Source organism: Lampris incognitus, chromosome 14 (genome assembly GCF_029633865.1).
Source record: "Lampris incognitus isolate fLamInc1 chromosome 14, fLamInc1.hap2, whole genome shotgun sequence".
Taxonomy (NCBI): Eukaryota; Metazoa; Chordata; class Actinopteri; order Lampriformes; family Lampridae; genus Lampris; species Lampris incognitus.
The window spans coordinates 25,488,862-25,506,583 of NC_079224.1; the positions used below are offsets into that span (position 1 = coordinate 25,488,862).

At 41.8% G+C, this 17,722-nt stretch overlaps 1 protein-coding gene and 1 long non-coding RNA gene across 2 annotated transcripts in view; both read left to right on the forward strand.

Annotated features, from left to right (window-relative positions):
- Window positions 1–3,225: 3,225 nt before the first annotated feature.
- Window positions 3,226–6,191, forward strand: LOC130124282 (uncharacterized). The gene is made up of 3 exons (XR_008811363.1): window positions 3,226–3,237; window positions 5,853–5,884; window positions 6,028–6,191. It is a non-coding gene; the product is annotated as an uncharacterized LOC130124282 (long non-coding RNA).
- A 1,662-nt stretch (window positions 6,192–7,853) lies between these two features.
- The window catches only part of mast3a (microtubule associated serine/threonine kinase 3a), a 45,598-nt gene continuing 35,729 nt past the window's right edge, over window positions 7,854–17,722 (forward strand). The window contains exons 1-5 of the mRNA XM_056293741.1: window positions 7,854–8,264; window positions 9,891–9,979; window positions 10,859–10,931; window positions 14,896–14,916; window positions 15,096–15,174. Of these exons, the coding sequence (XP_056149716.1) occupies window positions 8,179–8,264; window positions 9,891–9,979; window positions 10,859–10,931; window positions 14,896–14,916; window positions 15,096–15,174 (348 nt within the window). The 5' untranslated portion in view covers window positions 7,854–8,178. The remainder of the gene's footprint in view (window positions 8,265–9,890; window positions 9,980–10,858; window positions 10,932–14,895; window positions 14,917–15,095; window positions 15,175–17,722) is intronic.

The following is a 17,722-nucleotide window of genomic DNA, read 5'->3' on the forward strand; positions in this document are numbered from 1 at the left end:
TGGGTGAATGGATGAACGAATGAGCCTCTTCTCCCATAATTAACCTGGAAGAAAGAAAGAAAGGAAGAGGATTTCATTCATATTAAAAAAAGATTTATGTAGGCCCAAAGAGATGAGAATACCCTGCTCAGCAAATCAGAAGACGAGTAAACTGATATGAGCATGGTCTACTGGGCTCCCAGTTCTCTCATTCAGAATAGCTCTATGGCTCTACCTAGCGACAGTAGATGGGTACAGCGCACTATTGAATCGGTGTGTGTGAGTTAGAGTGGGAAGGCGAAATTGAGGTAAATCGCTTATCTGGGATTCGTTTGAAAATAATTTCTACAGCGAATTTACTCGAACCTAGTGTAGTTAAGGAGGCTGATCTCTGGTCAGGGGACTAGGGACATGAGAGCAGCTATCCTAGGAGCGAATTTAAAACTCAATTATGCAGTTGAATTATCAACTTTTCATCCTGACCCAACACACATTGGTGGTGGTTGAAGTGAGTTACCCGCTTCAAATGTGAAGCGCTTTGGGTGTCTAGAAAAGCGCCATATGAATGTACATGATTATTATTATTATTACTACATGAGCTGATTTCACTTATCAGTCCTCCCCTGTATGTTTAAAAATGTGTTAATCCATAAAAATGGGTATTGCTGGATTGGAATGGAAACCTGCATACACATGACTCTCAGTGGCACATGGCATATCACTTGGCTATGCTAACATTGTCTATATCAAACAATAAAAAGTCATAAATACAACAGAACAAAACACAAATTTTCCATTACCTCATCACCTACAGCGTGAACATGGTCTTGTTGGATCACAGAGGAGTTGATTTTGGTTATGGTCCTGGATAATGAATGGTCTTATTTGGTATTGAGAGGAGGTGAAAAATAAAAGGTCATGTGGTGATAAGGTGCAAAGTAAGGACATTACGATGAAGGGTGATCAAGAAACATGACAACAGCACTGAAATTTCATCCACCTCACTGGTACACAACACATATGACTTTATAGGTTAAAACACAAAGCATGCGGAGATAAAAGATGGCAAAACAAAGCTGATGCATGCAAATGACACAACCGGAACCCAGTCTTGAAAACTTAGCGAGCCATCTACAAGTGCATCACCTTTTGGCTCAAACTGAAAGAGAAGATTTGGCATTATTAGGGTACAATTTAACAAATGGACAGTGCAACTTGCTCTTCTTCCACAGACTCATTTTGGTTTGTTTTGATTTGAGCGGCTCCAAGTGAAGAGAGAGCCTAAACAGAGAACAAAGGAGAATTCATGTTTCAGGACTTATATCAATGGACAATGTGACGGCCCAGAGCAAGACATCAACCATTGTAGTATGGATAGCGTAGCTGTACCACTGGGTGACAGCCATAGATCAATCACATGGTCGTCCCACTCGGCCAAATATTTGTCAGGCGCAATTGTTCTCTGTCCTCTCTGCTGAGGTGTTATTCAGCCAGAGAAATGCCATGTTATTTGGTATGCTGGTTAAATGGTAGACGGACTGGATAAAGGGAAAAGCTCGGAGGCCTTGGCTGCTTAGTTCATGCTGGGGCACTCGTACTGTGACTCATGAGGGTTTCTTGCTCTCCCATAAGATGACACCTCCTGGTTACACTTGAATTATAGCATGTGACTATATCATCTGCACATCCATCACTGTCTGGTTTGGTTCAGCCACCAAACAGGACAGGGACAGACTGCAATGGAGAAAATCAGTGGTGCCAACCTGCCCTCCAATCAGGACTTCATACACCTCCAGACTCAGGAAACGGGCAGGCAACATCACTGCAGACCCATCACACCCTGATCACAACCTGTTCCAACTCCTCCCCTCTGGTAGGTGCTATAGAACACTGTACCCCAAAACAACCAGATATAAAAACAGTTTCTTTCTGCGGGCTTTCATTCAAAGGAACACTTAACACTGTCAAATAAAGCCAACCATTTTGTATATACTTTACTGTACATTGTACATATACTGGTATGCTCTGCCATGTCCATGTACCTCATGCATGTATGTAAGTAACCTGCTAACATCTATTTCAGCATCTCTGACATATTCTCTGCACCACTGCACTCCATCACCTCTTATTTCACCTGTGTAAGTCAATCCGTGTGTGTGTGTGTGTGTGTGTGTGTGTGTGTGTGTGTGTGTGTGTGTGTGTGTGTGTGTGTGTGTGTGTGTGTGTGTGTGTGTGTGTGTGTGTGTGTGTGTGTGTGTTGGTGTGTAAATAAATAAATAAATAAATACATAAATAAATAGATGTTCCTGCTATATCTGAAGATTGTTGTGTTGTTGTGTTGTAGTGTTGATATCCTATGTTAAGTACACTGAGAGAGCCAAGAAAGTCAAATTCCATTTATGTACAAACCTACATGGCCAATAAACATGATTCTGATTCTATAATGGCCTTATCGCAAAGATCATACTTCATGGATGATTGTGGTAAGCCGTGATTTAAAAAAAAGGTCTGGTTTACAAAGGTGATGCACAGGAGTAGACAGCAAAACCTAACACGTCAATTCAAACTGACTGGGGAAAAATGATCGCCTTGAACCATCCGAGTTTTAAATGTCACACAATGTGGTGAATGGAACTTCAGTAAGTGTGATCACAACAAAGTTACTCATTCTGACAGAATCTGCTGATGACATTGTCCTTTGTGATGCTAATCAATACAGCCAAATGCGCTTTATAAACTTCATGCATAAAACATGAATTGTCCAACTGAAAATCTGCCAACAGGCTTCAGTTGCACCGATCGAAACAGACCAGTGAGCTCCTACTAACGTGAGCAGGGTTAACTTAACCCTCTCTCTAAACTGAACCATTGGGCTTTGCAGTGGCGTGCACGGTACGTCAGGGAAAATCCTTCACTGTTCTTAAACCGCTGAGTGGGATGACCTCTCCAAGTTCAAAACACTCACCAACACGTGTTTCCCGAATTGCAAATGAAGTCGGCCATATGTGCCCCCCCCCTCCCACCACACCGCTACAGGCGGTCAAACCGAGCGGCCGCCACTTGGGGGAGAGTAAAGGATAGCAGCGAGAAGGCGGCGGAGCTGTGCAGACTGCGGCGGCGTTATGTACAGTATCCCGTGCGTTTCGGGGACGTCAAAGCACACGATGGGCTGAGCCGAGCCGAGCCGAGCGAAGGGAAGTGTATCATTTGTCTGCAGCGATGGACGAGCCGAACATTCTGAGACGCCGGGGTCTGCAGGTAAATGGCACTTGCCCGAGACAGACGTCGGAAATAGAGATTTCAATGAAAACACGTGTCTTTGGTGTCGTTTTCCTTCTTCCAGGCTGCCGGGTGAATGTGGTCCGTTGAGAACAATGCAGTTGCAGCGATCAGCCGCCTATGTAACCGTTGCAAACGGTATCTTGTCTGATACAGCCCAAGGTTTTGCCTCGGATGCAGCAGACTCGAGGGACCCGTTAGATTTTATTTTCCATTCACATCGCAACTAAATAATGTTACTCGATTCCGCTGATTGCATTGTGTTGGATTGTGTGACATTAGTTAGTCATGTGTGACATGACCATTACTGTCGGTAATAGTCATTCTCACCGTGAATGCTGTCCAAGCATTTGAGTAGGCGAGCATAAAACATGAATAGGCTACACACTATTGCAACTGAGACATGTAATGCCTTTGACAAATGCAATTCACTCACCTGCAAAATGCATCAAAACGTTATCACTGACGTGCCCAGAGGCGGTGAGAGCGTGAGTCCCGCATAGAAACATCCTTTTTACTCATCATATGTGTATCATATTTGCTATGAAGCGATGTCCAGAATGAGCTGGTGTTGCATGCACACTAATTTGCACCTTTGATATAGATTATGCGCTGGAAGCGCTTCCCCATCTCTTCTTGGGGTCCATTATAAAACAGGTGAGGATGGATTTACACGACTACATGTCTCCATTTAATTATAGTGAGTGCTTTACTCTTTCCAAACAAAGGACAGACGTGTGATTATGTTGATGATGGATTTAATGGTAAAATGACTCAGCTACAGCATCATGACCAAGGCACGACATAGCGTTATGTCCCTTGATTAACATTCCATATTAAGATGTATTCATATGGCATGATGAGACATTAAGCAGCCCTTCAATTGCCTTGTTGATTTTTTTTCTAACAAATCATGCAAGCAAATCTTTGGTTACCAATTCCAATCAGCATTGCACCTCTACGTTTATTCCCATGCTCGGCACCCTAAAACCATCTTGAATGGGGTTTCGACTCGGAGAAATTCATCCCATCATCACTGTTTTTGAGATGGAGTGTTTGTCTGAAAAGTGCATGCATTTGAACTGGTTTGATGAAGTCCGTGCAGATAGCCTTTTAAATGATATGGAGCACAAGCTCTTCTCTTTAAAGGTCGGTTGTGCTGCAGCTTCCAACAGGAAGGTCAGAAGCGTTTGCTTACTGGTAGTCTCTGGAAGATATTTATAACCTCAAAATGAATAGGTTTGAAGTTTCGCCCAAAGACATTGGGTTGGGATGTAAACAGAGGCAGTCTTCTGGCAAAGGAATTGGAGAAGCATTCGCAAAAACAAAACATCCATCCTTCCAACTCAGGGCCGTGGTGGGCTGGGGTCTATCCCAGCAGTCATTGGGTAGAAGGCAGAAAGACACGCTGGACAGGTTATCAGCCTTTCACAGGGTCCACAAACAATAATTCACACACATGAGCAATTTAGAGATTCCAGTTCAGTTAACCTGCATGTTTTTGGATTTAATGAAGGCACTGAGGGGAACCCACACAATGATGTGAACCCAGGCACCCCTTACTGAGATGCGACAGTGCTTACTACTGAGCCACCATGACACCCCTCCAAGCAAAACATGATATTTTAAGACCAACTTCATATGATAACATGCTGGGGGGCTTGCGTGCAAAGGATCTGAATAGTTCAGCCAGCAAGCCTCCGCGTGGTATATGGACAGCCCCAGCCAATTTTTCCGCAATCTTGTCCTTTTTGCTTGTATAAACCAGCTAAATTTCATTTTTACCACAAGTGTAATACCACCTTAAACCCTTTTCACACACACACACACACACACACACACACACACACACACACACACACACACACACACACACACACGCATCTTTAGTATATGTATATCCATGTACACATTGTGTTTACTGCTGTTATCTATGGATTCCCACCAAAGACTGCTTCAAATTCTGATTAGCATAACAGATTTGCACATACATTACTTGGGCTGAATAGCTGTAACTGTGGGCTAGTGATTTCTATCCCAGCGCACAGCCATAGCACTAAATGCCGATGAATTAGAAGACCCAGTTGGCACACAGAAAACTAGGACATACTGTAGCAAATGATCTTTACACGGCAGAGGACGGAAGGAAGGAAGGAAGGAATTAAAGAGGGAGGGAGCAATGGAAAAGCAAATGATCACTGAGGAAAAGAGAAGACATTGTTATATCTGTCCAAAATATTGAAGCCTTTTCTGCTGTATGTCCTTGCGTCTCATCCATTTAAGGGCCTGTTAGGAAAGCAAAATGTTGAACGTCCTTGTTACTTTGAAGAGACGGCCTCTATCTGTGCTTGTATTGTCATTATCACAGAAATCTAGGACAACATTATGAAAAATACAAACCCGCTGTTCCCCAGCAAGTAAAATATAATGATGTGGAAATTATTCCTTTTGTTGAACACTGAACCCGCCTTTCAGCTCATACGGGGACGGTGGTTGATATCTGCATATCAGCATTGCTGTCGTTGCCATGTAAACAGTGTGGCTGCCATATTCTGCTTAATGAAATCTTTTTTTTTTTTATTCCTCCACTCCAGAAAGAGCTGAGTCTTCCACGCAGGGGAAACATGTAAGTAATAGTATCACCGCTGACTCTCTCTGTCACCTTTTTTGTTTTGTCTTTCCAACCCCCCGACCCCACCCACCCACCCCATCAACCCGTGTTGCTCTATCGTGGCACCAGACCAAGCAGGTGTTGTTTGTCACTCGAAGGCTCCATTACACACTGGCAGTTCATCACAGCAGCGGACGTTTGCTTGGCAATTTCACAAGAGGGAAGACATACTGAAGGTGTTTGTGAGGACAGTGCCATTTCACTGCTTTGACAGGTTTTACAAGAGCTTTGCCGAGAAGCCGTTTGCAATATGCTCTGACTTGATACCACCAGTGGAGTCGTGAAGTCCGTCTGCTAAGGACATGTGAATATCCTGGTGAATATACATAAACAGTATGATCTGTTGTTTTTTGTCTGATGAAAATCTGACTGACTCTCTGTTAAAGTAAAGATGACGTTTTGAAGTACACAAGAGCATGCGTTTTCTTGGGGGTGGAGGTGAGGTGTAGCTGACCAAGTGAGACCTCTCTGTCTATTCGATTGTTTTTCTAAGATGGTTTTGCAACAACGAGTTTATTTTTCCTCTTTCCCACAAATAAATGTACCATCCGTGCTTGAACAGTATGACTAATTATTAGATAATCAATTTTAGTTGTCACAGTTAGCAGTAGTTTGTGTCAAACCTGGTCAATAGGGGCGTAACATGGCATCGATGAGCCTTCCTGATGCTTTTCTCCTTGAGCAGGGGGTGTCCCGGTCAGGAGGAAATCACCCTCAGCATCGACTCGGTGTTGTTTTAGGCCTTCCATCAGTTTCATTCATTATGTGTGAGAGGAAAACAGGAAGGGCCATACTAATCGTAAGTCCTATCAATGACTTATTGATGTTTGGTCATCATGCAAAGAGGGAGTTCAACATGGTCTTGTTGGTCACATAAAGATTTTTGTCCCATGCTGAATAAGGTTAATAAGACAAAACAAAGGGAACGTTTTCATTCTTACCACGTTAAAGCTTGTGTTGTAGTGGACTATGTTCTGCAGACATCGGAGGTTACCCATACCTTTGGCTAATCAAAATATTGAATATTTCTCTTAATTGTATTTTTTCTGTATCTTAGTTTACACACCAATACATTGCATGTAAAGTGGAAATTCTGACTAGTTGCCAGCTAAGGGTTCAGCAGTCTATGCAAGTGTTTATCACAGAAACATTATGTCGTTAATTATTGATTAGATTCCTATTAAAAATTTAATACAAATTCCAATTAGAATTAAATTCAATTTCAAAGATGACCCCCCCCCGTCTCTTTATTGAAGAAACGAGTATTACAATAACAAATATTCAATAAACATTGAGACAAAAACAGAACAAATTAAGGCATCGTATTAAGGCATACTTTAAAAAAAAAGATTTTTTTTAAGTAAAGATCTTCTCACTCTGACAAAATCCCCGACTGACAACTTCCTCCCTCTGTGGTGTGTTGTCATATTTTGTACCCCCAACGAATATGTTTCCCATATAATCCATACATCCGGATATATAGGTAACATTATTATTATTATTTTATATACCAATTTTTTTTAGATTAGGATTTTTCACACGTCATTTTATTCTATTTCAAATATTGCCAACATGATTTTACAAGGTACTAGCATACCGAAATCAGGTGGAACGCAAACGGAAAAACCCTTGCGTTTAAGGGTTTGCTAGCTTTGTTTGCAAAACTGCGTCGATGATTCAGAAATAGTTAAATAAAACACAAACAATAAAACTACATTTTGCTTTTATCCCTTACGTGAAGTAGAGATGCCATAATCAAGGTCTGCTTTAATAGACTATATGTTCATTGAATGTGCGTTCATTGTCGCGACGCCATGGATTACACGGGGTACATTTCATGTTGGGGATACGAAATCCAACAGCACAGCGGCGCAACGGTGGCCCCTCCTCTCTCCGAGGTGCAGCTGACGCGGTTGCGCGGCGCTGTTGCTCGAAACTTTGCACCACTTTTCTGTGTTTTCCAGGAGATAGATCCAGCGGAAGACGGACTATCCCGACATTTTTTTTAAATTCACAACAGACAAAACAAGACGGAGCGAAGATGACGACGCTAGCGGCTGACTGCTTAACTGATCGCTCATGGATATGGGGTCAGACTTTGCCAGCCCCGTATGGAGTCTCTGGTTTCGGACACCGCGTACTGGACGATCGGCAATAACTCAAACTACGAAAAGAACAGTTGTTTTAAAATGATCCCGAGACTCTAAAAGATAGACTCAATTCATACTTCTGAATTATCGGTCTCCATCATGTCTGACCAAAATTACTATTGGACGGTCTTGCCGAGCTACAAAACCAGTTTTGTGACTGGGGCCATGATGAAAAGGTCAAAAAGGTAAAAAACGACAAAATTGTCTTTTTCTTTTCTTTTCTTTTCTTTTTTAAAGAATGAAATATTCTCGAATGAACCGCCGTGATCTTAACCCGGTTTGTCTTTAATTGTCATCAACTCCCTTACTTCCCTCACTTGTCCCTCCTTTAATGGCCCTACCGTTTCGTGACAAACGGCAAATAATTGAAGGTTTCTGCTTAGATGTTTCTTTCATAGCAGCGCAAACCCCGTAAAAAAGACTATGTTGATCATATTTATATTGTTCAGGGTGATCTGCCTTTGGGATTTCTGTTATGAACCACTGTATGTGACGGTTACATCCGCCCTAGTTTTTTGTTTCCGAGAGAAACGTGGCCATTGTAGAAGACTGCGTCTACTGTTGTGGAGGCAGCCTGATGCGTTCACGTTGCATTTGGGGTATAAATTCAGCAACCTGATGAAGATCAACTTTAAAAAAAAAAAAAAATTAGCCTTTTGTTGATTCACACATGGTTAATCCTAGAGAAAGTCTCGAAAACGTGATGTGGTTAAGGCCTATATTGACGCCCATTGAAATCCTATACAATATCGATTTGACGGATGAAACTGTCCATTACCCCCGCCTTAATGTATGGAATAGGGTTATGTGTCATCTCCAGGGTTCTTCCAACTCTGTGACCGTATTAGTCATTCGAACTTAATGATTTTTAATGGAATTAAGTGAATTAATGGGTTCACTGTTAGCAGAAGAGAACGTACAGGCTTGCCTCTCACTGGCCAGTATTCATTACACCACATGGCTGTGTGTAAGTCCCTACAAACCACTGTTGTTCTTCTGAAACATGACTAGCCATATCTGCTAAGTGGTGATAACACTATCACATGGTGCTGCTGCATACAGTGAATTTTGATGCGATTTTGCCCTGACGGCTGTTTCACGTGGAGAAATAGGTGGCTGTTTATTTTATTTTGGGTTTTTTGGGGGGGGACAAAATGGCATGTTTAAATTTGTGTTTTGTAAGTGCACCCTTAATGATTCCAGTCGTCACTCAAGCGCCTATTGGCCCTCTCTTCTATCTGTTACTGTGCAGACGGCAAGTTTTGGGTGTTTTTGGTTTTGGGGCTCGTGTACTACGTGAATTTACATCAGCGTCGACCCAGAAACGTCAGATTCAGTTGTACTCTGAGCTCCTCAATTATGGTAGGGCACTGCCAGAGAGAGGAAGCATCAATATCATAGCCAGGACAAACATCACTAACACGGAGCATGATGGGATCAGATCAGCCTGTTGGGAGATGCAAAAACAAACTGAAAAAGAATGCCAATTCCACCGTAAATGAAGCCTTGTTTACGCTTCAAGCACCAGGGGGAAAAGAGGCCTGCAGGCTCTGCTCTGTATAATAATCTATATTTGAGTATGTTTGTATGCAAATGTTTATATCTGTAAATGCCTTATAATGATCACAGAGTTTATACGTTTGACCACATTTTACCTTTAATTGGCTGCATGTGATCATAGTCCACCAATCAAGGCATGCCAACAAGCTGTAAACAAAAAATAATACACTTCTTCCTAGTCCCCATGTATAATGTTTGTTTTTCTGATAATATTGCATAAATAAACATGTACATTTTTTTGCCCCCCCCAGCTCCCGAAACAACAAAAGGAGGAGTCTGGCGGTTGGAACTCCCTCGCCAACGCTTTCTCGACCGTTGTCTCCTCTCCCCCTCGCCACAGGTACTGGTATGTTATTTTCAGCTATGTGTTGAACGTGTGAAACAGTTGGCAATCAGACTCAAGGTTCAATACGCGCTGACACACCTGTACAACAAACCACAAGGAGTGTTGTGTATTTTTTTTCTTTTTTTGGATGGCAGCTGACTTTAAGAGACTTGTTTCATACGTCTATCTTGAGCCTGGGATCTTACTTAAAAGCTTTATTTCACAAGACTAACACTATGCTGTGTCTGGTATGGTCATTGAGTTGTCAATGCTGTTGAGTATAACGTGCCCATAGTGAAAGGGAGATTCAACACTTGTATTCCTCTCCGAAGCAATTTTTTCAACTAGGCTTTAAAACACTTCTGCTGAGGCCACCCGTACCCTTATCTATCCTGTTTATTTCTATATTTGTGTTCCTACCCACATTAAACCCACTTTTGCACATTTCAGATACCCCTTTGACATAGTGACCTGGGAATTGACAGATGGACTATTTTGAATAGGTCCATCCAGATAAGTCAGCCCTTTTTTTAAGGACACAAGCATGACATAAATTCTGACTTGACTTGACTTGACATAAATGGCCAACCATACGTTTGAGGGTGATTTCAGCATTAAGTGTTGCTTGCTCTGATTAAGTGTCACCCAGGGGCTTATTAGTTATTGAATCTGGCAAAAAATGGTGATGACAGAGATGGACAATTCAACATAATATTTCCAACAAGTTTTAACTGTGAGGTGAAAACAAAACACACCAGATTAACTAAAGCATACTAATAGTTTGGCCTACATAACAAGCAAATACCAAGCAGAGTGTTGTGCATATGATTTTTTTTTTAATTTCTACTTGCTTTCAACCTCTGACTGTTTGTGATCTATTGTGTGCTCCGCCAGCTGGCAGCAGCCCTTCGGAGAGCCCCAGAAATGTCTCTACCAGCTCCTCTGCCAACTTCCAGTTCGCCCGCAGGTAAGAACGAAATTGAATGCTGAATGTTTGGCTTCAGTTTTGTTTCTTTTTATTTAGGATGTACTCGCTTCCCATTAACTCAAGCACAGCACTGCATTCTCCTATACCTGAAAATGTGTGCAAGTTGTGCATTCCCAAAACAACAGAGGAATAAGATTGAAATGCAAAGCTGTATAAAAAGTCATGCCTTATCTATCGAGGAGCTGGTTAGTTACATCTTAAATCTGTATTAATATTGAGGTTGGTTATAATCTAATTTCTCAAAAGTATCGGCAAAGAGAGAACTGGAATCTTAAGCTTCCTCATTTGTGATTTTCTTGTTTCATTGACAAGAGCATAGCTCGATAGCTTAAGTTTACCAAAAACTGTTACAGAGTATCGAGATTATCGTTTGCTTATTTAATGCTACACATTGGATTGTAAATAATATCATTTGGTAACAATACACAGAGAATCTCAGAAAGTGAGTTTTACAGTGGCACAGATAATGAGTAAGCCTTGGCCCGGCCCTGTAGTGGATGCGAGGCAATTTTAAGCAAGTCCAACCAGCTAAAAAGGCCCCAGGGCCATTTGCTGGACACAGATCTTGGCATTTGTCAAGCCAATTAAGGCAGGAAGTGGGTATGCACAGTGATTATTCTGGGCTACTGGGATGGTGGAAAAACTGCACTGAGCTTACCCTCTAATCTCATCAAGTTTCTTAGATTCGTGTATAGGCTCTGGGCTTAAGAGGGACACTAGTTGGGACCCAGCATCCTTGTTCAGTGGCGGTAAACATTGTCCTGTTGCGTTCACAAAACTGGGTATTGGGGCTGAACTACATAGGGAAAAAATGACACTGCAATATTTTTTGTTCTTGGCAATGTAAAAGAAGAAACCGTGCATAAATTCACAAAATATATGCTGCTTTTAACTTCAGTAGCTTCATTTGGAAAGGATTTATCTCTAGCAAAGGTTAGGGTTATTTTAGAGGGGGAAGGTGATGCTCAATACTCTGGTTGACTCAAGCATGACAGCATTGTATTCAGTTAATACCCATCACATCCAGGCAAGTCCATGATCAACATAATGTTTATAGTTCACTTTTCTTACCCTTAAAGAGGGAGGCTTTTCTTTGAATGAGTGAAGGAAGGGTGGTGTCTAGAAAGGATTCAGGAGATTGCCCTTAATGAGAACGATTGTGACTGGTCATACGGTGTGCACACGGAACATGTGTGCAAGATCAGTAACCAAGAGACCATTAAATCAGACTAAATTATGATATTTATCAGATGGGCGAGACTTTTTCTCCTCAGTCTTAGTCACAAAGTGTGAACCTTACTAGTGCTCCGTTTTCTATCAAACAGTAAAAAAGAAAAAGAAAAAAAAGTTTTAACGTTGTGTAACTGGCAGGCCCAATTTACCTTACATTGCATCATTTGCAATGTATAATGCAACGTCGATGTTGAAATGGTATATTGTTCAGCCTTACTGGTAATTCATCTAAACAGCTTTGCTCAGTTTATTTATTTTTATTTTTTTTTACTTCTTTGAACAATGGGTTGATTTTATTCACAATGTGATTCTGGAAAAAAAAAGTCATTTTGAAAGAACAGTATAGCCATAAGTGAAAGTTTCAAGGTTTAATATTGTGCAGTTTATGGGGTGTTTTTCTTTTCCACTGAAAATAGTCTTTTTTGAATTTCCTGCTAAATTCCAATATCTTTGATTGTTAATATTGTATGTTGCTGCATAGCACAGTCCAACACACCATAAGCCTCAGAGATGGAGGGAGCATTATCTCTTGGAAGAATTTGCTTGGCACAAGCCTGCATGACTCATCTAAAATTATTGAGGCTTTTTAAGCTGCCAGTGCAGGGACAGATGCTGTGACTGCAGTTTGAGAGCTCCACTGGGTCTATTTGTTATTCACAGGCCATATAGCTTTGCTGTTTGTGCAATTATTTTGTGATGCAAACATTCTCATGGAATTGGCAGACAAGTAGTAGCTGAGGGATGCTGGCAAACAACTCAGATTTTTTTTTTTTTTTTGCTACTCGAATGAAGGAGCTTTGTGAACCATCCTGAGGGGAAGACAAAAATCATTTTAGTGCAGAAAAATGTCTTCCTTTTGCAAATGCAGTGCTGTAAAGGATGCTTGGCTTTAACCTTCAGATGTGATCAGTTTTCCATTTGGGGTAGGTGTCCAACTGTCCATTATTTGACACTATCAAGACTGCTTAGAATTGGTGTAACTAATGAATAATCTGTGTGAGGGAAATCGGCACTGTTCAGTGTTGCATTTAAGTATGTGTTGTGGCACTCCTCCTCGCTTTTAATTTAATTTTTTATTTGGAAACTTGCTTGGCGTCATTATTCTCCCTGCTCGGGTAAAACTGAGATATAGGAAAGTGCAAAGTTCCCCAGACTTAAGAGACTGGGTTGATACAGTGGTAGAAATGCCTTCATTTGAGTATCTGCTCTGTAGAATTGACGGTATACATGAAGCGGGGGAACCAGCTGGAGACCATTTTTGGACTAATGTTAAAATTGGAATCAGATCTGCGTAGCCATCGATATCATATGATGAGCTCTGTCTCTGTAGGCCAGTATTTCTAATGCTGATCTGTGTCAGTATCACAAGTTTCCTGCCCTGTAACTATTCCTCCAACTCTGCCATTCTTTTGTATGCCACGTGTCGATGTGTCATGTCCTGACAATGGAAACACTCAAATCTGACCTTTACCGACTGGAAAGGTTAGATTTGAGAGGAATTTCCAACTCAGTTTAAATTTAAAAAAAATTTAAAGCTTTGTTTTTAATCTCACTCTATATCTTCTTAAGCCCCATGAGACCTTAATATGCTAGCCCAATAAAGGTCGTAAGGGGTTGAATTTAATAATGCACACAAAGGACGCCACAGATATTGGATGTGAATCAGATGAGGAACGCATCTAATAAAACTGACTAATCCTTGGTTCTGTCCCACTGTTTCCAACAGCAGGAACCTCCCGATTACATTATGTCGCCTCTGATTTAGCTGTACATAGCCCCCAAGAGCTTGTCTCTACCCAGTGATAACCTGACGCATGGGGAAAATTTAGCAATTCCTGTCATAATGGATTGAATCTGTTCTTGAAGCTGTCAAGGAAATTGGGCCGTTTCCTCGGTGGGACTCCTCCCCATATGAGAGGCATCGAAGAGGCTGGAAATGTGTGGGTCAATGGTTGATATGAAGTAGGAAACGAAGGAATAAAATGGTAGCAGTGTGGGCATATGTTACCACATGGGTTTTGTGAATTTGTAGGTGCTGGGCAGGCTGCTTGAGGATAAGAGCTGTGCGATGTCGACAAAATCAAATATCACTATTTTTGACTGAATACTTCTGTCCGTTTAGGTGATGATATTTTCAGGATGACTATTAGTGTTTTCATAAGATACTTGCATACCAGAAAATTTTGAGAAGTGATCATCAGTGATGTGGCTATGGTGACCGATGAGTTTCAAGGCATTCATTGTTCATTTCACTCTAAAACCAAAACTAAAACGGTCTAATAAGTTCAGAAAATTTTATCACCTTATTGCAGTTCAGCCTTTAAAACCAGGGAATGACAACATTTAAGTTATACCACAATATTACTATAACCAAAATCCCAGAAAATATCTAGTCTCATATTGACGTTATCTCAATGTATTGCCCAGCTCTACTTGAGAATATGTGTGTATTTGTGTGTGTGTGTAATGAATTAAATGGTCAGTGTCTGTGGGTCACAGTGCTGTAAAGTGACAGTAGTTTGGCAAATGCTGAGCGTTTTGCCAGTGACCTAAGAGCCATGTCAGACAAACGGGACTATGATGGCCAGAGTATCACAGTCGTTAACCACTGTTTGTTTTTCTCTGTCTCTCCATCTCCCTGTCCCTGCATCTGTCTCCATCTCTCTGTGACTCTTTATGGCTCTGTATCCCATTCTTTCTAAACCACTAGCCAGCTGGCCCGTACAGAAAGGTAATGATATGAAAATGAGAATTCTCAAGCATTTTTATGAAGTTTAATCTATTTGTCCCAAGCTTTTGGTGGCAAACGTATTGAAAACATCAACCGTAATGACCGCTGTGCAGGTTTGGAAGGTTGGAGTGAAGCAACAGGGTGTTTAAAGGTCTCATCTGTGGCTATTTTGTCAACAGAGCGGATGGGCGAAGGTGGTCTGTGGCTTCGGTTCCCTCCTCTGGCTACTGCACCAACCCACCCAGCTCTTCAGTATCTGTAAGTATGCTCTGTTTCTTATACAGGCTTCCCCCCAGTGTCAAGTGAGGCCTCCATCTCTCTGTCTCATCAAATATTCTACCCCTCTGTAGAAACACTGCCATGGGAGTATTTAGCTCCTTGTGTCAGTAATACTCTGTGTATCAGTCAGTCAGATGCTCATTGGGCCACAGCGTCTTGTAAATCTAAGGTAGCAGCTATAAGTCCTGTAAGGTTGCATGCAGAGTAGGTGTCATAAGGAAATGCATCAAACTATGAACGGTTGTAGATTGCCCACAAACACACCATATTTTGAATTCATCTTGAAGCAGAACTGCGGCTGTGCTCAACATTCAGCGCAGAAACATCAGAGATTTTGCATCTTCTAGGTCCTGGTGTCTCAACCGCATGGCACCCACATGGGCTCAGGCATGATGGAGTTGATCCATGTTCAGATCTGGCTTCAAAATGTTGCTACATGCCTCGCCCTCTCTCTCTCTCGTATCCCTATATTTGTTATCTACAGCTACTGTCCTGTCAAAGATGACTAAAATTGATTAAAAAAAAAAAACTTAACTGGAAAAGTACACTCAGTAGAGTACAGATCGCCGCCAGACGTATCTCCCCTTCTCCAGTGCTCGGACTTAGGCGAAAAACCAGCTGAGGAGTTAGCACTCAATTGCAGTACAAAACAGGTTTTCAAAGGGTTTGAATCACTGCAACCACGAGAAGTCCTTGATCGCACAGTCATAACTGCACAAAAATTATTAGGCTGACAGGCCCATTAGTGTGCGAGATTAGCAGCGACAGATACATGCACACACGGATAGAAAAAATAGTGTTTTTCCTGGCATTATAAGACTTTTGTGCAGCGCCCAAGTGATTGAGCGGGAAATATGGGGAAAAAATTTTTTATGCAGCACTCAAGCTAAAAAAAATCTACCTAATAAAAACATTTTGCCTTTCAGTCTGTGGATGCACAGCCTCTTACAGTAAGCGGACCCTTGCACAAAATACGACCAAGTCTAATATTAACTTGCACTTTCCAAAAAGAAAAGGTTTGCCGTGCGACTATTTTGGTCTAACCCTGGGAAAATAAAGACAGGTTATTATTTTTGGTTCATCCAGTGTTCTTCCAGTTCTCCTGTGCTGAGATCAGCAGTGAATAATTTGCTGACTTGTGAAATACAATCGACTTCTCGTTTACTTACAAGACTCATACCTGAATACATGTTTTGACACTGTTGCTGCCCGATCAACCGTAGATGTGAGTCACACATGCGCAGAGTTGACTCAGGACGGGCAGTGACCGAAAGCAGCATTGGTCAAGCGAGCTAGACAGTGACTTGAGAGAGGGAGTGGCGATAGTGAGAACATAGTTTTTTGAAGCTTTTGAATCACCACAAGCATGAGAGGTTCTTCATCATACATTAATAACTGTAGACAAAAGATTTTAGGCTGATAGGTCCACACACACAGACACACATACGACCGAAACGAATAATCCCCTATTGCCTAGTGAGTAGTCTAAAGTGGTTGAACTGACTGACCTCCATGAACAGCCGCTTGTCACAGGGGAGGTCTGTGACCAAACACAAGTCAGAAATTTTTTCCATCTCGAAATACTTGCAACTTCCTGTGTTGAACATCATGACATGATAATGATTCCCCCCCCTTTTTTTTTCTCCCCAATTGTACCTGTCCGATTACCCCACTCGTCCAAGCCATCCCGGTCACTGCTCCACCCCTTCTGCCGATCCGGGGAGGGTTGTTGACTACCACATGCCTCCTCCGATACACGTGGAGTCGGCAACCACTTCTTTTCACTTGATGGTGAGGAGTTTTGCCAGGGGGACATAGTGTGTGGGAGGATCACGCTATTCCCCCCAGTTCCCCCGCCCCCCTGAACAGGCGCCCCGACCAACCAGAGGAGGTGCTAGTGCAGCGACCAGGACACATACCCATACCTGGCTTCCCACCCGTAGACATGGCCAATTGTGTCTGTAGGGACGCCCGACCAAGCCGGAGGCAACACAGGGATTCCAATTGGTGATCCCTGTGTTGGTAGGCAATAGACCACTACACTACCTGGACGGTCCGACATGATAATGATTTAACATGCCCCATGTTGATCTGGTCAGTCATGCTCTCCCTACAGCAGTTCAGTTTTATAAGAGCTGTTTGAAGGTGGACATCAAATCCAAACTCATATTGAGCTTTTCACAGTGGCAGGTGAAAGGTCAAAGTGGGCATGAAGTCTCTGTGGTCATTTTTTTTGTTCAAACTATTAATTCAGTGACTTTCATTAATAAAGGCTGCTAATTGAAGAGCTCATATGAAAGTAGTTTCACTTTTTAATATCTTCACGAAGGAGCCAAGGTATGAACTATAACCAGCGACACAAAGAGCAATTGGTGGGGCAAAAATAAACCAGCTTATTTTTATTTCATTTTATTTTTTATGATGGCAGTTTAACTTACATTGTTGTAAAAGAACTAAGAGCTATGGTCAATTCAGTGTGTGTGACCCTCTATGTTAGTTGTCTTTTCGTTTTGTCCCCATTTATCAT